This window comes from Erigeron canadensis, chromosome 9 (genome assembly GCF_010389155.1).
Source record: "Erigeron canadensis isolate Cc75 chromosome 9, C_canadensis_v1, whole genome shotgun sequence".
In the NCBI taxonomy this organism is placed as follows: Eukaryota; Viridiplantae; Streptophyta; class Magnoliopsida; order Asterales; family Asteraceae; genus Erigeron; species Erigeron canadensis.
In genome coordinates, this window is record NC_057769.1 from 27,543,192 (window position 1) to 27,565,187 (window position 21,996).

Here is a 21,996-nt window from a genome sequence, read left to right on the forward strand (position 1 = left end):
TTGGTTTCGGTTCAAGGTGACAATAAGAAATGGGCCAGATTGGGCTGGGTTATTTGATTGTTACATTTTGCATATGCTTCATTTTTATTGTATTGGGCCCATAATCCGAACGTAAGAAAAAAAAGGTTTATTTTATAGCTTTTTATTATTTTAAAAAGTTTTTTCTTATTAAAGTGAAAAGTTTTTATCGATAGGTGGAAGATATTGAAGCCTTTGAAAGAATTTGATACCTTTCTCTTCTTTGTTTTGTTATTAGAAAATATTTTGAAGATTTTTTTGAATTTTTAATATTTGAGCAATAATATTATCAAAAGTTTTTTTTTCAAAGTTTTTAAAAAAGAAAAAACTTGACCATGAAGATGCTCCGAGAAAAAACACCCAAAAAGCTAAAACAAATCAATGATTTTGATTATCTTTGGAATAGTCAAATTTTGGTTCAGTTTGATGTTTCATATGAAACTGACCATAAAAAGATTGATCGAAATCAAAAGTATATAACTTTTATTCTTTTAGTTTTATTTTATATATAGATTATTACTAGAAAAATAAAACATTGATGCGGATGGAAAAAATTTAAGAAAAAACAACGATCATATAATACGAAAAAACTTTTAAAAACAAAGTATATTCATGTACTTTGAATTTCATAGTAAAACTAACATATAAATCCAACACTAATGAATGAAACAAAGAAAACTATATATTAGGTCTTAGAAATTAAATAAACATAAATACATAATAGAAGTTATTTTATACATATATAAAACTTCAGTTTTACTTAAAACTCTTTTAAAAAAAAAAAAATTTAAAACGAAAAGTGTTAGATGTTAATGATAAGAACCACATGACGCTATGTTGGAAGTTAGAACCTGCACATTCTTGCAGAAAAAAAGTGATTATATGTATGCTCATACGCTCAAGAGGTAAATGATCGAAACCACATAAAAACAAGATTCGATTTCGGATATCCAAGCCAACATTATCTCCGTCACGTACACACTTCCCTTAAAAAGACCCAAAAGGCCCTAACTGACTCAGATCATCTAAAATCAAGTGGTTAGTGTGCGAATCCACACTTCTCTATTACTAGTTATTATGCATAACTAATAATAGTGAGTTCGACCATGCTAGCTTCCAATTAACAACTTTTTCTTCTATGTACTACAGTAAATTTCACCATTTCAATGTCAATTGGATTTAGAAAAAGTTTCTTGTTGACTGGTTGTTGTTCTTTATGCCTGTTAATTACTTGTTTGGCAAACATTTGTTATGAAAATGTCAATAAGTAATTGAGTATTATACTATTATACTTGAATTTTGATAAATTAATATGTTTCTTTGATTGTTGTCTACTATTCTTTTCTTTAATATTGGAAAATAAAATATAATTGTTTCTCTTGAGGGTAGACTCATAAATCATATAACAGTTCACTCTTCTTCTAATAGTTAATATTATTCTTTAGAGATAACTTAAAAAACATTTCCTTTGTACAAAACCATAATCTTAAAAAGAACCAACAAAGCATTTTCTTTCTACGAAACCATAATCTTAAAAAGAAAAAATTAATTTCTACAAAACATCAACTCTTAATTTTAATGGAGTACTTCATTTCCCTACTTAAATATACAATCCAATAACTAATAGAGTATTTATGAGATGAGCCAAAAAATTTACCAGTACAATTATACAGAATCACCTTCCACTACAACCAGGTTTTTCATTAATTTAGAAAACCACAAAAGAAATGATTACAAAGTTTATTTGTAAAATAAAATTTTTTAATGGGACTAAATGAATTAAGTTAAAACTCTCTCTCCTTTATACATAGTAGGTGTCTTTTATTTTTGTATTTTTTGATACATACAATAAGTTTGTTAGTCCTTTCCCATGTAATGTATTATTATATATTTATATTTATATTTTAATTAAAAAAATTAATAATTAAAAAATATATATGTGAACATCGCGTGTTACATATACAAACTCTTGGATCTTTATCTTTAAATTTTGTTTGGATCTTTCTCTCCAATAATGAAGCAGTTTGTATTTATCACACATTGACACTAGCACCCTCTATTATTATTATTATTATTATTATTATTATTATTATTATTATTGTTATTTTATTTTTTTTATTATAAACTTCCATTAGAAATGAATAAGATTATATGAAATTAATGGAAAGCCGAGATACAATCTGGGCCCCCACTCCTCTATTTATAGCAAAACTAATCCTATTAAATATATGAGCAGCAACATGTGCTCCAACATCTTGAGTCATAGAGAACTTCCAGATTGGCTTGTGCAGGGTCGCCGCATCTTTTTCAAGTTCCCTAAAGGTAGAAAACGAGAAGGGGATAAAACCATATCCAATACATGCACACTTACCCTTATACTTGTCTCGTTTACATTGTGCAGCCTCAATCACTGCACGACTAGACACAAAGTCAACCATACCAGTCTACGTCAAAGGCGATGACCCCATCAAATCAATGCATACTATCTAGGTTCTCACACTTCTAGCTATAGCAAAGCTAATCCTATGAAAAATATGAGTAGAAACACGTGCTCCAATGTCTTGAGTCACAGAGAACTTTCAGATCCGTTTCAGTAAAGCTACCGCATCCTTCTCAAGTTCTCCGAATGAAGAGAAAAAAAAAGGGAGAAAAACTCATATCCAATGTCAGTACACTTAGCTTTATACTTAACACGCTTATGTTGCGCGACTTCAATTATTGCACAACCAATCATAAAATCAATATTATTATTATTACTAGATTTATGTCCGCACGATACGACGATGATGGTGTTAACACCGACCGTTTGGTGGCGGTAGTGTCTGAGATAGCGAGAGAAGGCGGTGACTCAAGGAGGAGGTATTTAAAGGTTAAGATTTAAGATATATTTTAGGGATGGATACACATATAGTTAGGATTATGAAAAGAGAAAGTGTGAAAAGTGTTGAAAAAAGTAATTATGAATATCTTGGGGATAATGAAAAAATACTTAACTTCTTAATGCACTTTGCTTTATAAGGACGAGGGTACGTGCCCACGCTTTGCAGCGGCTAAACGATAATGATAATATAAAACAGGGGGGAATTGATATGTGTGTGTATAAATATGAAGAAGAGAAATAAGTGACTGTTTGTTTGATATTGGTATGGTGTTTGTCTGATTGTATTTAAAGATATAAAGTTAGAGATAATGTGTGAATTAGGGACAATATGAGGATATTGAAAAGATTGTTTGAATTTTTTAAAATAGATTTCTAGTTATATTATAAGGGGTATAGATATAAATTATAGATATAGATTATTATTATTATTATTATTATTATTATTATTATTATTGTTCTATTTTATTTTTATTTTATTATACTATATTTAGTTTGATCTGGTCAACGCGGATGGGTTTGGAATCAATAAATATATGCAAGTGGTTTGATTAATAAAACGTTGGATAGATATGGGACGTTATGTCATGTCGGTGAAAATGCTCTACAGTTGTAGTTGCATAAAATTAGTTTTTCTTATTTATTTTTTTAACAGCAATACATTCTTTACTATTAATAAACAAGTAAGAGGTTAGAGGTGTGCATTACATTAACGCATAAAGCTCAAAAGTTATAATGAGAAGAGGCACTATTTATTTCATTCCAAATTCGTGTATTTTGATCTTGCAATTAACCATAGATGCGTTAAGTGCTTTATTTCTTCAAATATCCTTCTTGTGTTGGTAATCTTATTGTTTTGTCATATTCATATTTAACTTTCAAAATGAGCCAACAAAATGTAAGAATGATTCATCTCATAACCTTAAGCTTTGTAGGTGAAGCCCCAAGCACAAACAGGTTTGTGTAACACAGATTGAAACTTGGTTTGAAATGCATATATTGGGCGATAATTTACCCATATTAGATCAATTGTCTTTATAGTAAAAAAAAAATGTTGACGTAAAACAATTAATAGTTAACTTATTTGAGTTTTAAAGTGTTGCTTTAATCTTTGTTTAGAATTTAACCTTTAAACTAGGTTGAATATTCTTCGTAAATTGTCGTATTGCTATTTCAATCCTTCAAAATCATTTTACTAATTTAACTCAACTTTATATTATGTTTAATATTTAAAACATATTTCAAAATCATTTTATTAGTCTATAAATATTAATAAAAAATGTAATTTGCTTTGTAAGAATAAGGTCTCCATAAATGCATATGATGGGTCTTTGGATTTGGATACACCAATAAGATGAACGGATAGATCTGTATTTTGATTTTATTATTTTAAAGGCAAAACAATCAATATAATGAACTTATTTGACAAGTTGTAACGAGAGAACTTAGTCATGGGCTCATGGCCCTCTCCAATTGAGTGAGTATTTGAGTTGTAACTTGTAAGTAGAAATGTTGCTCCAAGCCTCCAATATTTGTTTTGAATATATAACTTTTGAATCCGTTGTAGTATTTGACAAGTAGAAATGTTGCTCCAAGCCTCCAATATTGTTTTGAATATATAACTTTTGAATATAATATAAGTATATATATATATATATTTTTGGATAGAAGGCCTGGAAAATATTACTATTACATTCTTTCGAAAATATGTTATCATTTAATTCAAATTTTTATATAGTTTCATATTAAAACATACTTCTGGTTAAAGAATTTCATGCCATTAGGTAAATTAAATAAAACATACGGAGTACTTAATAGGCAAAGTCAAAAATACATAAATAATACAATCCATTACAACATTGAATAATACGATTTTATTTTGATTAAATAAAACATGCATGTGAGATTGTGAGGTTTTTGTTTAAAATCTTATTTTCATTATAACTTGGTGGTTGAACACCAACTTTACATATTAGAGGTTTCACGTTCGAAACATGATAAATATATTTTAAGGAATTTCACAAATAAAGTATTCTAGTGAAACAGGTACGAGTTCTGCGAGCGGTTTAGTGGGATTTTACCTCCCACCAGGTATTGAGAGTGAATGAGCTCTCTAACACAGACTCGGTTAAGACAACTTAAACTAGACACCCTGTTACAAGCAAATGATCCACATCTTAAAAAAATAAATAAATAAATAAAATAGCGCATACATAGTTACAATAATGTAGTTTACTTTGTATGTATGTAAGTTGAAGGTATTTCGAAACTCCATCGTTCTAAAAAATTATTTTCATCGATCGAGGTTGTAAAATGTTAACATCTTTAGCGATTTTGGTTTCCGTAGTTAGGTCAGTCGATATTAATTAATTCAGAAAAATAAAATCCAACAATCCGCTAACAATAACTTGACATGTGCCACTTTTCTACAACCTACGTGTAGTGTGTAGGTAATTAAGGACAAAAATCAAAAAAGATGATTGACCCTAACGTTTTTAATGTAAAACATATATATAAGTAAACAAAAAAAATAAGAAAAAGACGTTTGATATCTAGACCAGACTTTTGGTAATTTAATCATACTATTTGTAATGATTATCGCTGTAAATAGTGGTGTTTTGTTCATATCCAACTATTTACAGCGATTATTAACAGGGGCCCGCTATTACTTCGTCAGATTCGACATTACACACATGGGGCCTACACTATTTGCAACGACTATCGTTGTAAATAGTAGTTGTGGTCGAAATAAAAAAAAATAATGGTAGGGATACGAGCTGCGAAAAATAATTAAGATTAAATTAATTAAATTAAAATATAAGATAAACAGAAAAACTTGAACGACTTTTTCGGATAAACCGAGTGGCACAGAATAAAAAATTCCAGAAAAATAATTAATAAAAAGAAACCAAACATTGAAAGAGACTTTCATTTCCTACACAAACCACTTTGTGTGTTCATGAATCCTCCTCATTTTCATAATCTCATTTCATTCAATTATTATTATTGTCTCTCATCTCATTTTCTTCTTCAATCTTTCATATATATATATATATATTTTGTTATATACAAATATATATACATGATCAGCTCGATATCGATTTTAGCCCGATATCGAGCTAACCTTATTAGCCCATTTTAGCTCATTCATATATTGTCCTAGCTAGAAATATAGATATATAAAAAATGGACAGGGCAGCACAATTGAAACGTGGAATATCGAGACAATTCTCAACAGGATCAATGAAACTAAGCGCGAAATTTAGTTTCAAACGACAAAACTCATTGGATCCACGTAGTAATAACGTACGGTTTAGTTTAGGGAGGCAGTCGTCGTTAGACCCGATAAGAAGGAACCCGAATACGAAAGACGAGTTGAGCTTGCCAGGAAACCTTGATTCCACAATGCAATTGTTGTTTGTGGCGTGTAAGGGAGATGTTCAAGGGGTTAAAGATTTGCTTGATGAAGGTGTGGATGTGAATAGTATTGATCTTGACGGCCGTACGGCTTTGCATATTGCTGCTTGTGAAGGACATGTTGATGTTGTTCAGTTTTTGTTGAGTAGAAAGGCTAACATTGATGCCCGTGATCGTTGGGGCAGCACGGTATATCTATATATTTGTATTAGTATCTATATATGTATTTATATATATGTGTTAAGATATGATAGCTAGGATACTTGGATCATATGTTCAGTTGATTGCAGAGTTGATGCTCCTGTTTTTACTTTTTACCTTTCTTAACATTTAGTACTTTTAGTTTTGTTTTACCAAATCATGTGGAATTTGTGAGGTGAGAACAGGTAAAGTTAAATTCTAAAGATAAGAAAGATTGGTAAAAAAAGGAACCCAGTTGGTCTTATGCGGCGGGCGATGAGGTCGGGGCTAGAATGATTGTTCTGACAAATTTCTTCCAAATTTAAGTTTAGAGAGGCAATATTTTGCATACATATCTTGTTTGGGAATAGGTTCATCGTCTATTTCATTGATAATTATTTTTGAGATTAAACTGTTTTCTCGTTTGATGATTATGTATTCGGGTTATCAGTTATGTATTGTCAGTAGTAACATTAGGTAACTAACAAGTATTTAAGATATATAGAAGTAATGAAGATATTGATGTTATTTGAATTTTTTTGTCAGCTTGGAGTTATTGCTGCTCATGAAGTTCCTTTATTTAAATAAATTTCTTATTCTTGGTGTATCTATATTTAAACAACGCGTATTTATTACTATATATGGTTATCGTGACAGGCATGTGCAGATGCCAAGTACTATGGTAATGTAGAAACATATAATATATTGAAGGCTCGTGGGGCCAAAGTTCCGGTAAGTTGAAGAATAATGCTCTGTGATATGTTTTGAAATTCTGGTTAATGATGTTGTAATGCGTATATTATGATTTCTCCAGAAAACCAGAAAGACGCCGATGTCTGTTGCAAATCCTCGAGAGGTTCCTGAGTACGAGCTCAATCCTCTTGAGCTTCAGATCCGCAAAAGTGATGGGATCTCAAAGGCAAGACTACTTTCAAGCTTGGTAAAAAGTGCTTGTTAGCATTCATCTTCTTTTCAGATTCATCGATTTAATGACAATAAGGGGTGTTTTGGTTATAATCAGAAAATACCCTCCGAAGGTCCAATAAATGAAAACTGCAAAAGTCCCTTTAGTCAAGTTAAAACTTATTTACGGTCTTGGCAAATAGTTTGGTTTACGGTCTCAAAACTTATTTCTTTTTGTCAGATTGATACAAACAACAAGCTAAACAGCAAAAGACAATTGAATAGCAAGAACAAAACCAACAGAAGTCGGCTTTAACAATTCAAAGATAATCTGGATAGGCTCTAGTAGCCCCAGCAGCCCTAAGTTTCTAAGAACAATAATAATAATCTCCATACTATACACGGTGGCCTAATGGCCTTATTTAAGCAGGCTAACATGTCGCCCTAACTTGTACCCAAAGTAATTACCTAATATAATTAAATAACTATTGTAACTTGACACTTAACCACCCTAGACTTTCTTTACTTTCTTTTTGATTCCTGATCACAGATCAATGCTAATATTCGTATCAATATCTACTCGTGTAATCAACTTTTGGATATATTGACAGGGAACTTATCAGGTTGCAAAATGGAACGGCACAAAAGTATCTGTAAAAATACTAGACAAAGATAGCTATTCTGACCCTGAAAGCATGTAAGTGCTGGGATATCTTTTTTACATTGGCTAACGTTTTTCTCAACGGAATAAAATGTTGGTTTTATACTGCCACTTTTCTGTAATTGACGGTCATTATAGCTATTTTTAAAGTCTTACCTATTTAGTCCTTAAGCTCCATACATTAATAATTGATCTCTGTTGGCATGGGTTGACTTCTGAACATTAGTTAGTAGTGACAATTTCTACTCATATAGTTTTGAGTTGGTCAACTTGAGTTGGTTTATCTCACTGTAGTCAAATGTCAAAATCAAAAGAATTAGTTTAGATAGAACAGGTCAAAAGATATGAACCGGTCAAACGGGTCAAAGTCGCCTAAATTGATACTTAATGCTTACAGCATTCTAAATCACTAGAAGGCTGGAAGCTGGAGTACTATTGCAACATCTTTTTGTGATTATATCGAAATTATGTAAGAACTTTAAAATGACAAAAAAGTGTCAGACTAGTGAACCTGGCCCATCCTGTTTTGATTTGACCCATATTAAAGGTTATTTTTTTTCATCCTAAACCTTCTTGATTCATTTCCAGACCCGCCCAACCACCTATAACTTCAGACGACACTCCATATAACTACTATTGAACTCTTTTCTTCTGTTATTAATGCAGAAATGCTTTCAAACATGAGTTGACCTTATTGGAGAAGGTTCGGCATCCTAATGTGGTTCAGTTTGTTGGAGCTGTCACCCAAAATGTACCCATGATGATCGTTTCCGAATATCATCCCAGAGTATGTTCTACCTCACATGGAAACCCTGAAAAATAATTGGTAACGTTAACATGTTGTGGTAATAAACAAAAAATCTTTGACAAAATAATCGTTTTCGACTTATGGTAGTGCATACTGCATACCATAGTCATTTTTCAGAACTCAAGGATGTATCTCCATTAAAATGTCCAACTTTAGTAAGGGTAAGAAATGCATAAGGGGCAGGGGAAGGTCTTGCATACATTTAATTATTTGACTAGCATATATATTGATTCTTCATTTAGTATATCATCGGTACCATAGCCGTATAACATAGCACTGTAATGTTATGAATTTTCAGGGTGACCTTAGTTCTTATCTCCAAAAGAAAGGACGTTTGTCGCCATCGAAAGCTCTAAGATTTGCTCTTGATATTGCCAGGTAAGTTTTAAGTAATTTATGTGAAAATGGATCAATTTCGGGTTATATATTATTCATAATGGCTCAATTTGGTGGAAGTTATGAATTCTTAGCTACAGACGTAACGAGTTGTTTTATTCAAAAAGTTGGATCATTACCTGTAATCCCATTTTGACAGAACCTGTTGTAAACTGGGCTAATACCCATTTTGACCCAATACCCAACCCATCCATTTTGCCTAGCATATGAGCAAGTCAATTTTTCAATATACCTATTTGACACTTTATACTTTTTGATTGACGGTGATTTTTCAGGGGCATAAACTATCTTCATGAATGTAAGCCAGACCCAATCATCCACTGCGATTTAAGGCCAAAGTAAGGCAACTAAAATAAGTTGACTTTGCTATTATGTAATTTGTATGAGTTTCTCTTTTGAGATTTTTTTAATAATTGACATTTTGGTAAGGTGCCAGAAATATTTTGCTGGATAGTGGGGGCCAGTTGAAGGTTGCAGGATTTGGGTTGATCAGATTATCCAAAATATCGCCTAATAAAGCAAGATTAGCACGGCCCGTTACCATTGATCAAACAAGTAAGTTATGGAAAAGACATGCAGCATTACATATTACAGCATACTGATATCTGAAATATGAAAAGAAACACAACATCGTGCATTATCAATTTAAAAAATGCGTTTGAATATTATCCATCTCCCTAACTGAATCTTTTTGTTGTTTCTAGACTTATATATTGCACCAGAAATTTTTAAAGATGAACTATTCGATAGAGGTGTGGATGCGTACTCTTTTGGCCTTATTCTATACGAGGTAACGTATTTACACAAATGCATATTTTCAATCTTATATATTTGTAATTTTGTATGCCTTTTTCAATGCATTCAATGATATTGTGTAAGCATTTATCTAAAAACTTGCATCTTGAAATTGTTAACAATGAGGTCAGATGATGGAGGGTATCCAACCATTTCATCCCAAGGTTCCCGAGGAGGCTGTTAAGCTAATGTGTGTTGATGTCAAAAGACCTTCATTCAAGATAAAATCCAAATATTACCCTCCGGATCTAAAAGAGTAAGTCTTTATTTTTCTTTCATATAACCTCTTGAATCTATATACATATGCCTTTTCTGATCAATCCTTAAGGTTGCAAAGCAGATTTCAAAATCATCATTTCTTTCTATCACCCGATATTCTTACAAGCTCACTTTTATAACACCTTGTGAATCTTTTGCTTGTTTACTAATATTTTCTAGATTAATCGAGGAGTGTTGGTGTCCAGATTTGAGTATAAGGCCATGTTTTTCTGAGATCATCGTACGACTTGATAAAATTGTTGGGAATTGCTCTAAAAATGGACGGTGGAAAGACGCTTTTAAGCTCCCATGGTAGGCTTTCTAACTCTATACTATATCGCCCTTGATTATTCTTAGTATTGACCTGTTGGGAGGTCTTCTAAATTTATGAATAATTGTTTGTCAAGTATGTATTTAAATATAATATAACAAAAAGTATAGTTTGTGTTAATAAATAATAATATTAGGAATCTTTGTTGCAGGTTATAATGGTTATGATCGGTAAAATGATGAACATGAAGTGATTTAGTTGGCGAGAGACTCCATGTACAGGGAACTTTGTGTCGTGGTCATTATACTTTCGTATAGGGTATACCTGGAGGACGGATAACTGGTAATGAGGGTGTGTAAGCATAATCTGAGTTACAAAAGCTGGAATAATAAAGTGGAATCGTCACAATAACTAGGCTTTATGTTTTCTTTGTTTACATTTTTGTGAAAATTGTTTTTGTGTATCCAAAGTTGATATGAAATGTGATATATTTGTACGAGCACTTGCAATGTTGTTACTCGTTTTTCTCTTAGACTCGGTTACAAAATCTGCTGGCTTTGGACTCGATGAAATTTGAAAATATGTTACAAAGTAGAAGATTCTAGTACTTCAGATTCTAAATGAAGGACAAACTGTTCAATTGAGAGGTTTGGTATATTGGGTGTGTTTGGATGTATCATTGTATGTTTGGGCCTTTAGGTACTTAAAACTGAATAATCAGCAGTAAATCATGTTACTTTTTTTGTAGTTAGCTATTTTTGTAGTTGGAACCTTTTGAGCGTAATTTTTTTGTAGCTATTTTTGTAGTTAAAACCTTTTGAACGTAATGTGCTGCGGAGTTATATTTGTCTCCTCAACCTCACGCCTTCCGTTAACCATTCTTATAGAGTTATGGTGGCTTTGGCCCAAATTCGTCCGTATGTTATCAAATTTCCAGTCTTTGCTTTCAAATTTTATGTGTGTGTTTTATGTGTATGTATATGAAGTAAGTTTTGATTCATTGACATGAAAAATTTAGCAAATATGTATATGTTTATGTATATTTGAAAACACAAGGACGAACGTGGGACAAAAAGCCATCGCAAGGATGGTTAACAAAAGGCATGGAGGGAAAATTATTAGAATGATTGGTTAACAAAAGGCTTTGAAAGGATGGTTAATGAAAGGCATGGAAGCCATCGGAAGGATGGTTAACGAAAGGCTTTGGCCCAAATTCGTCAGTATGTTTTTTCATACTTCATGTCTTTTTTTATCTTAACTTAAAAGACAATACATATTCGTATTTGTTTGTATTCATCAGCAACCACTGAATGTTGATTGCTCAGATTCTTATAAGTCTTTTGTTACTTTCATCATCAGTTGATAACTCATTTGTTGTATCTTTAAGTTGTCAATTAGACTTAAAGATATATTCTACAAATTTCAGGTCCTTTTTATCTGTTTCTTTCTTCGATTTTAGCTGACTGTACCTTTTTATTAATACTTAATGATACTTATTCCTAATCATAAAATAAAATTGATAATGTTTTTAACTAATTAAATCGTAAGTCCATTTCTGGACCTAACATAAACCATGTTATATTATCGGCACATTAGGTTTATTATCTAACCAAAGAAATACCAAATCGATAACAAAATCAATTAAACAAAAATACTTGTTCACTAGTTTCTCCTTTAAAGAATTCATACTTTGAAATCATCATATTACCCATTTTCTTTATTTACCAATTTAAATATTTTTATGTAATATACCTATAATACCCTTAATGAATTAACTTACGACAAAAAGTCAAAAATCCTCCAAACGTTAAATCATTATACTAACTCATTATACACTAATTAGTTTTACATTTACCGCCACCGGTGTCGCCGCTCATCTTCAACACCACTGTCGCCATCATCACACCGCCGCCGCTACCACCATCGCCTTCATATTGTACGAGCATATGTATAATAAATTATGAAAGAGTCCACCATAATAGTTATCATAATTTCTTTTTTTTTTCCCTTTCAAATAGCAATTATTATTTTATTACCTTATAAAAAAAACTTCTTCATGTCAAAAGAATTATAAAATAGGAAGATGTGAAATGACATGTTACTTTTTAATAAATTAATTTACACCATTATATCCGATAACACTTTTATGTCAATTACATTTACATCATTGTACTCAACTCGATATTGCAATCACCATCAATCGCCGCTGTCATCATCACCGCCACCGCTACATTACGTGTGTAAGCTCGTTGTTTTGTTCAAATTATAAGTATGACATTGTTTAAGATACACAAAGCCACAAGGGTATCTTCATTTGGATATTCTAGCATTTTGTTTAGCAAGTTTAAGATTGTATGTGAAAATGAAAGGGCGACGAGACTATCACATGGGCCCAATGGACCCGTGTGGTTTAATATTTTGAGTTTGAGTCGATAATTTATTGATGTAAATTTTACAATGAAACCTAACATACAAACTTTTATGTCAAATTCTGAAAGCACCTTGATTTTCCCGAGAAACCCCTACAATTATATTCATTCAGAATTTAAGCACAATACTTCTCATGAAAATCTCATAATACAATGGAGATGATTACGTTATTATGTTAATACATCCAACCAACAAGAACAACAATAACACGGGATATAGGGAGGTGAAATGTAAGTCATCTTACCTCTACCAGAGGCACTATCGGATCCAAAATTTTCTTTTGGGTCACTAAACGATTTTTATGATACCAACAAGCGTAAAATTAACCTAAATCAATGAGTTGTAAATTATCTTTTTACTATTTTCCACGAAAGGAAGGGAACCAACTATGCTTCTTGATTTGGTCATTAATTAAGTAGTTTGTTTCATTTTTTTTTTCTTTAAACCAATATTGGTATTTATCGCAAGTGTATCAACGTGGTGACAACTTTTTCATCTTTTTTTAATTCATATGTTAGTGTTTGTAACCGAACCAATGCAAGACCTAATAACATCTATCAATTGACCATAGTCAAACACATACTAAAGAAAAATAATCATCGTTATTTTAAAGTAGGCATTTTCATTCGTCGACATCCAATTGACCAATACGTACACACCCGCACTCCCGCACACCTTAGTAACAATTAACAAAATAATAAAGCGAGACTTGTCCAAGTATCTTCAATTTTGACACAAATCCAATCCAATCCAAATAGTATTTAAAATTAAAAAATTAAAATTACTCCTTCGTCGTGTTCGGAATGATGGCTTGACCAACAAGAAGTTCAACCCAAAAGAAATAGTTATAAAAACTTTACCCTCACCATCTCCATTTTCATTCCACACACACACACACACACACACATATATATATATACAATTATACATACATATGCAATCTCTCTCTCTCACTCACACACACACAAACAAACTCACTTTCGCTACATAACAACAACACGGTAAGCTTTTTATAACCTGTTAATTAATTAATTAATTAACATCATATTACTATTTAATTCAGCACACGTTCTTCATAATTAGGTTTTCCACAATATTTATATGCTTATTAATATATGTATGTATATATATATAAGTATATTTATTTATATAACTTTTTTGTTGTCATTTTGTTAACCTAACAGATAATGTTGTATATATATAATATATTTTGCAGGTGATCAATTAGACGAAATAGTTTTGTGAGGTAAGATTGCTGTTCTTTTTTCTTCATCTATTTTTTATGTTTCTAATTAGGTTTATTTATATTATATAGATACATAATTTTGTATATATATAGATAGATATAGATGTAGATGCATATGTAGTTGGTGACGAGTGTCTACTTTTACATGTTGTTATTTCCTTTTTAAATGTATGAATGAACCCTAGGTCTAAATGTATAATTGCCGGTTTCCTAAGCTGATGCGTGTTTAGTATTCGGTTTTTAGTGCAAGTTTGTGCTTATTTTGGCCGATAAGTTTTCTAATCTCGGACAGAGAGTCGTTAGGCGTGTAGTTGCGGTTGTTGTTAGTTATAAGTGTCTAGTTTCTAGTTATTTTCTATTAGCTCAAATGTGTTTTAGTTTAAATTGACTAGTGTTATGATGTGGGACGGATTGTTATTAGGTAAGTTTAGGTTTAACTATATATAGCATTTGCAGCTCTAAAATGAGGACCCGGAATCCAGACAGAACTAGTCACTAGGTTAAAGTATATAATTTGCATTTGAAGCTGATGATGAATGTCTAGTTTTTTTAATAGGTTTTATATAGGTAAGTTGTTAATTCGAGTGTGTGATTGTTTTGATTGATAACAAATTGTTGATAGGTTTAAATGTATCATTGTCTTTGCAGGTTTTGCTGAGTGTCTAGTTTTCAGTTTGTTTTTTTTTTTTTTGATAGATGTGTGTTATGACTTTAATTTATTACTGTTTTGATGTCTGAATAGCTTATTACTTTATTTGAAATTTTGAATGTATGAGTGTGTTTGCGGTTGCTGATGAGTGTTTACTATTGCATTATCTTAGTAATTTTTTTGCTGCATTTAAGTGGTTTTTAATTCAAGTGACTGGCATTTCGATTTATTTTTGTTTTTATGTCTGAACAGGTTGTAACTACGTTTAGGATTTTCTATAATGGCTTCTAGAGCTTTATTGAGAAGGAGGCGGCTTTTCACTGATTACATACATACTCCTGGTCGTTCGATCCAAAGTCTGAGTCATGGGTTCTCCACTGCGTGCTCAGATTCCCGTGATTCGACCCCTAGTCTTGATAACACTTTTAAAGACTCGGGGAGAACGAAATCTGTTGATGCCAGTCATGCAACCATTAAAAGGCATGAGGATGTTAAAACCTTATCTGCACTGGGGTTATTTAGAATGCAAAAGTGTTATGGAATTACAGGACATGGAACAATGGGACGTATGTTGCCAATGAGGGTTAATACGATATCGCAATCTTTAAATTTTGCTACAGTAGCGACGGCACCTAAACCACAGTTAGGTGGCGATGAGGAGGATAAAGAACAAGTTGCTAAAAAGAGGAAGGAAGCTTCTCCAGAGGAGTGTGATCAAGCTGTTGAAGGCTTGACCAGTGCAAAGGCCAAAGCCAAAGCAAAACAGGTTGAATCTCAGAAGACTGGAATTGTTAAATCTATTTTGAAAAAAACTTGGGCAATGCTATTGGGAATTGGTCCAGCTCTAAAAATGGTGGCTTCTATGAGCAGGTTTGATATACTTATGCAAATTTTAAGTAATCTTAATCAAACAAATATCTGATTTCCATTTATTTTATGATATGTTTAATACAGGAAAGATTGGGCTAACAAACTTGTTCATTGGAAAAATGAGTTCGTTGATACCTTGAAGCATTATTGGCTGGGTATCAAGCTCCTTGGTGTTGACGTGAAGATCAGTTCCAGGTTGCTTCTTAAGCTTGCTGGTGGGAAGAGTCTCTCAAGGAGAGAGAGACAACAACTGACACGAACCACTGCAGATATCTTTCGGCTAGTTCCTGTTGCTGTTTTCATTATAGTCCCCTTCATGGAATTTTTGCTGCCTGTATTCTTGAAACTATTCCCCAATATGTTACCTTCTACCTTTCAGGACAAGATGAAAGAGCAGGTACTCATTCAGATGGTTTCCTAAATATGAGTTTATCACATTATGTTAAGCTCATTTATTGATTGTTAGAATGCTACCAATTAAGAAACTTAGATATGAAGAAATGGTTTACATTCTTTAAGTTGTAACTTTGTAGGAAATTGTTGGGACTATTATTATAAAAATATGATTCACTTGTATAAGCAAACACAATGATTGATTTTTCTTGCTATTTTTACCTGCAGGAAGCATTGAAAAGGAAGCTAAATGCAAGAATAGAGTATGCGAAGTTTCTTCAGGATACAGTTAAAGAGATGGCCAAAGAGGTCCAAAATACTAGGAGTGGAGAAATAAAGAAAACAGCAGAAGATCTTGATGACTTCTTGAGCAAGGCAAGTTTGTAGTTGACAGTTTGATAACCGTTACTTTTATTCTCTTGCGAACTTTGTTTCATTTACAAATTGATATGCAGGTCAGAACAGGTGGTTTAGTTGCTAATGATGAAATTTTGGGATTTGCTAAGTTGTTCAATGACGAACTTACCCTCGATAATATCAGCAGGTCAGCTTCAGTCATTTGTGTAGCAGACTAGCAGTATTAATAGAGTATATGATATCAATCTTATCATTGTTGGCGCTAACCTGTTGAAGTTGTATTGTTCTACAAATGTGTTGCTCCTATTAGGCCTCGGTTGGTGAACATGTGCAAGTATATGGGAATCCAACCTTATGGAACTGACACATACTTGAGATACATGCTGCGCAAAAGATTGCAATGGTATATTTATTTGATCATTTAAATAACTATTGAAATGTTGGCTGTCCTTCCATTTAATCCTTATGTTTTCTTTGTAGGATTAAGAATGATGATAAAATGATTCAAGCAGAGGGTGGCGTGGATGCCCTTTCTGAAGAAGAACTTCGTGAAGATTGCAGAGAGCGAGGCATGCTTGGATTACGCTCAGTGGAGGAAATGCGTCAGCAGGTTTCTCTTTAATTTCACCTATGAAACTTTATTTGGCAATAATTAGTGGACCAAACTGTAAGTTAAGCATATATTTAGCGTTTACTTACAAGTAATAATTAGAGTGTGCTGTGTGCATAAGGTGTTCAACTCACAAGGTAGTGCTGTGTACATATGACATATAAAACATAGAACACCTTGAAGTTACATAATGTTATAGCCAGCTTGGGCAATTCTATGGCTATTCTTACTTTCTTATTGAGCTCATGGATATTTAAGTTGGATAAGATATATTCAACTCTTGCCCTTCACCAGTTGAAAGATGTAAACTTTGTCAATGTTGAATTCAAGGAAATATATTTCATGTTTAGACAATATTCCAAACATTATTAGTAAGCTTGAGATGACCAAGAAATAAATAATTTAACTCCATAAGGTGTGAATGATGTCTATAGTAGATGTTTTTTAGAGTCAACATCTGATCATTTGCTATGCAGAGTTTGGTGGAGTGGTTGACTTGATTTTAAAAAATATTGCTTTGATTAGAGTGTGCATTTATGTATTTTACGGTTTAAAATTCACTATGCAATGCTAATGTGAAACAGAGAGGAAAGAGTAAGAGGAAACACATGCATGCTTTTATATGCACTTCTATTCTAGAAATGTATATTTACACAATTCATCTTTGTCATGTCTCTTCTTGAAGCCCTTGTTTTTTTTGTATCTTAGGGACACTTCCATTTTCCTTCTTTTATCTTTGTTGATTACCTTTGTTGCTTGCTCGTGCTAATGATACCTGAATAAACACAATGTTTAAGTTAAACATACTATTTTGCCCCGTCTAGTGTTTGTTCTTCTAATGTGTGTGTGTATATCTGTGTAGACCTTCTCTATGAATTCTTTATAAATCATGTGCTGTGTACTTCACATGTATGCCTTCATTCACATTGGACCTTAATAACACAGATATAGTATGGAATGTTTAATGTGTTGCTACTAGCTTGTAAGCTTTATTATCAAATTTCAATTTAATTCAGTCAACCTTTTCTGCAGCTCCGTGATTGGTTGGATTTGTCTCTTAATCACTCTGTCCCATCTTCACTCTTAATTCTGTCCAGGTAACCCTACAATGAATGATCTGACAATTATATTTTCCTCTTTTAATGGAACTCTTATGCTGTCTTGTTCTGACTGCTGCCAGAGCATTCACCGTGTCTGGAAAGTTAAAGCCCGAGGAAGTTGTAAGGGCCACATTGTCTTCGTTGCCAGACGAAGTTGTCGACACTGTTGGTGTTACCGCCTTGTCATCCGAGGATTCTGTATCTGAGAGGAGGCGAAAGTTGGAGTTCCTTGAAATGCAAGAGGAACTCATCAAGGTTCAAATTTCTTCCAACTTAAAGTTATTTTTTCTCTACCTCATTTGCATGACCATTTGTGGTGTTTTTCATTCTGACGTTCAGCTACCTTCTATCTTAGATCAGCTACTGTTAGACAACTTTTGCCCTACTAGGGGGAATGTTGTATATTGTTTGGTAGGACGAAGTCAGGGAAAGGATGGAACGGAATAAATGGTGTTCGTTTTGTTAAATAGAATGGACCATTCATGAAGTAATCTAATTTCCTCTATTTGGATGATTGCCATTCCATGGTGGACTACAATAAAAGTCTAAAATATAACACCTACACACGCACCCACATGTATCATTGTGTGTGTGACTTTCAATAATACAAGTGTGTATAGGGTTATTCAGAATTATAACTGAACCAATTTATATTCTATAAAAGTAACTTGATTCGTACTTTTTCTAAAGTAATCATACCTGACATTTTAATAAAATTTTCTTATGTTCAGTTACTTTCAGTTTTTTATCAATATAAATATTCCAAATATTTTTACTATTTGATAATACAGTTAAGAGATTAAATTGTCACCTTTGCTAATTTTTTTTTTCCTAAGAAAGTCATTCCTTTCCTACATGCCAACGATAAAGATACGTAATGACCCATTCCATTACCTTTCTTATTGCTTTATACTGTCATTTCATTTGCTTAAACATTAAGTACTTATTCATGACAGGAGGAAGAAGAGGACAAGGAAGAGGAAGCTAAAATGAAGCAGTCCACTGGTAGCAATGATGTTGCATTAGAAGAGATGGTTAGTGCGACAGCTTCAGAAGTGCAAGAACAAGCTAGAGCAAGAGCACTAGATAAGCAAGAGCAGCTTTGTAAAGTCAGTGAAGCTTTGGCTGTTCTAGCTTCTGCCTCTGTAAGTATTAATTATGCGACACTTTAAACATTAATATTTTAGTGAGTTGATAGTATTTTCTGAATATAAATATCCTTGTCATTATTTTGTGCAGTCTGTGAGTAGGGAGCGTGAAGAGTTTTTGAGGCTTGTCAACAAGGAGGTATATCTGCATCATGACTCTAGCTTTCTTTAGCATAGTAGTGGTAAAATGGTTGGGTTGGGTAAATTTTTAGTAGGTTCAGTTTGGACTAGCCTGCAACTATTTTGTCCCCAATGTTTTTTCTACAGAGTATGCTTCTTTATAAATTGACTGATGTGTCGATTATGATTACAAGAACTATGCCCTTGTTACAATGACTTTAAGTTCTTTAGGAACCTGTATGGGTTAAAAAGTTCACTCAAGGTGACCTTTTACCGATTTGAGCTATACACGAACCAAATTGACCATTTATAAGTAAATGATGCACCCTATGCTTTAAGGTCCTCGTAGTTCTTGATAGTTAGAAGCTGATTATTTCTGCTGGGAAAGGGAAAAGTTAGAATTTGTTAGTGTTAGCCAACTGCCAGGACACAACAATTCATAGCTTTCTTTTATCATTGTTTTGCAGATAAATTTGTATCATAGCATGGTGGACAAAGAAGGTACTGATGGTGCACAAGATATCAGGAAGGCATATAGAGCTGCCCATGAAGAACCTGCTGATGAACATGTAGCTGATGAGGTCTCTTCAGCACTTATAAATAGGGTAAGATGTTCAAATGTCTCCCTTTTGTCTCTTGGATTTATTTGCTAACTCTAACTGACTCACATTATGCTCCATGTCTTAGGTCGATGCTATGCTACAAAAACTTGAGAAAGAAATCGATGATGTAGATGCAAAGATTGGCGATCGTTGGCGAGTACTTGATAGGTCAATAACTTCTATTTATGCAACACAATTTTCTTTTGATACCCATAAGTCAAGTAACTTCTATTGATTCGAGTGTATTGAGATGACTAGTCAGACGTGAATGCACCATGAAGTTGCTCAAATGATTCTTTCACTGTTTCCGTATTTTAAGCTTAGGTGATATTTTGTGTTTATTTATGGATTTTTTTTAATGGTAGCTTTACTGTGGTGTTCATAATTGCAGAGATTATGATGGAAAAGTTACTCCTGAGGAAGTTGCATCCGCAGCCATTTACTTGAAAGATACCTTGGGCAAGGAAGGTGTACAAGAGCTTATCAGCAACCTTTCAAAAGACAAGGGTTAGTAATCTGCTCATACAAATATTTTCAACAGTTGCATCTTCTCTATAGCAGCCGAGTGTTGGCAATTTTGACCCATTTACATATCAATTGGTTAATTTGAGATATGTTTCATCTCTAACAGGTCAATGGGTTAAGCTAAAAGAGTTATAACTAAAAAAATAAACCGTTTACATATGTCAAAAGATGTTTAAATTCCATGCAAATGCATAAAATCCTCTCAATCACTTAATTAAAAGTTAGGGTTATTTTTATAATATAACGTTTTGTAATCATATTTACTTTGATATAACAATATATATTAAACGGATCATCACTTCATTCTTTGAATTGCGGTTGGCTCTGGCAATTGTAAGTTACCTATAAATGAGTCGATTTGAGTTATGCTTTATAGTTATCTGGTCAACAAGGATTTTTTAAAAGCTACAGCTTTATAGGAAACCAGTCATGCTAAATTTAAAAATAATGGACTAGAAAGCTGTTTGTGGGCTGGCCAGGCCTATTTGACCAATTGACCCATTAACCAACCCGTTCATTTTTTTCTCAATATTAGTGTTTTTAAAGAAAAGCTAGCAATATGTATTTGGACTATAATGTTGGTTTCTTACAGAGGGGAAGATTCTTGTGGAAGACATAGTGAAGTTGGGGAGTCGAGTAGAAGATGCCGATTCAATTTAAGCTAAGCAAAACCTGGTGGGTCTGGTGGGGTGGTAGTGTTCCGTTATTAGTTGGAACCAACATACGTCATTTTTGAATTTTTGCTTATTGTAGAGCCCAAAGTCGAGTATATGCTTATCCACCCACTTTGTAGGCCTTTAAGTTTAACCATGGCAATTCTTATCGGTCATGCGTTGCGAGCGACCAATTTTTGTCGTAGTACTGTAAAAAGTAGTGCTAAGAAGCAAAACCTGAACTAATATGTACACTGGAACCAAGTGTCTTTATATAGCTCGTGCTTGACATATAATAATCGTTGCTTAAAATCAACTTCATGGGGTGTAATGAATACACATTGGCCATGTACCGCATTATTCTAAACTCTTGGAGTCTTGTACGTATTGAAGGGAATTTTATTTAATGATATATAAACAAATTTCTTCGTAAAATTAGATCAATTTGTGTCGGGCATGTAAAGAAATCCAACATAAGAAAATGAGTTATGTGAATGTATATACGTACCTAAAACTTATTCAATATTATAATTATATATACTATTAAGCGAAATGAAAGCATCAAAATAACTCGCCTACGAGGCGAATTACTATTCGTTCATGTAACGTCCAGTAAAATTTTACCATATCACATCCTGTTTGATTTTTTATTACATATTATATATTGGTTTTTTCACACTACTTTTTTATGCCTATATATCCCATACT

The 21,996-nt window shown here is 32.7% G+C and overlaps 2 protein-coding genes across 5 annotated transcripts; both read left to right on the top strand.

Annotated features, from left to right (window-relative positions):
• Positions 1–5,917: 5,917 nt before the first annotated feature.
• LOC122581736 (integrin-linked protein kinase 1-like) lies at positions 5,918–11,087 on the top strand. Of its 4 annotated transcripts, none has more exons than XM_043754004.1 (12): positions 5,924–6,502; positions 7,151–7,225; positions 7,308–7,433; positions 8,008–8,093; positions 8,724–8,844; positions 9,164–9,243; positions 9,537–9,599; positions 9,698–9,816; positions 9,966–10,051; positions 10,188–10,312; positions 10,495–10,626; positions 10,797–11,087. In XM_043754004.1, exons 1-12 carry the CDS (start codon positions 6,083–6,085, stop codon positions 10,801–10,803), a joined length of 1,440 nt encoding a protein of 479 aa, XP_043609939.1. In that variant the 5' UTR covers positions 5,924–6,082; the 3' UTR covers positions 10,804–11,087. The 4 variants fall into 4 exon arrangements, with proteins under 4 accessions (XP_043609940.1, XP_043609942.1, XP_043609939.1 ...); XM_043754006.1 differs by having other exon boundaries at positions 7,308–7,412; XM_043754005.1 differs by lacking the exon at positions 10,797–11,087 and having other exon boundaries at positions 5,918–6,502; positions 10,495–10,630.
• Positions 11,088–13,831: 2,744 nt separating this feature from the next.
• LOC122581804 (mitochondrial proton/calcium exchanger protein-like) lies at positions 13,832–21,604 on the top strand. The gene is made up of 16 exons (XM_043754087.1): positions 13,832–14,016; positions 14,232–14,261; positions 15,163–15,780; positions 15,865–16,177; positions 16,402–16,548; positions 16,629–16,717; positions 16,841–16,933; positions 17,011–17,140; positions 18,173–18,237; positions 18,321–18,495; positions 19,197–19,385; positions 19,480–19,527; positions 19,976–20,113; positions 20,196–20,278; positions 20,502–20,617; positions 21,228–21,604. Exons 3-16 carry the CDS (start codon positions 15,191–15,193, stop codon positions 21,293–21,295), a joined length of 2,244 nt encoding a protein of 747 aa, XP_043610022.1. The 5' UTR covers positions 13,832–14,016; positions 14,232–14,261; positions 15,163–15,190; the 3' UTR covers positions 21,296–21,604.
• The last annotated feature ends 392 nt before the right edge of the window (positions 21,605–21,996 follow it).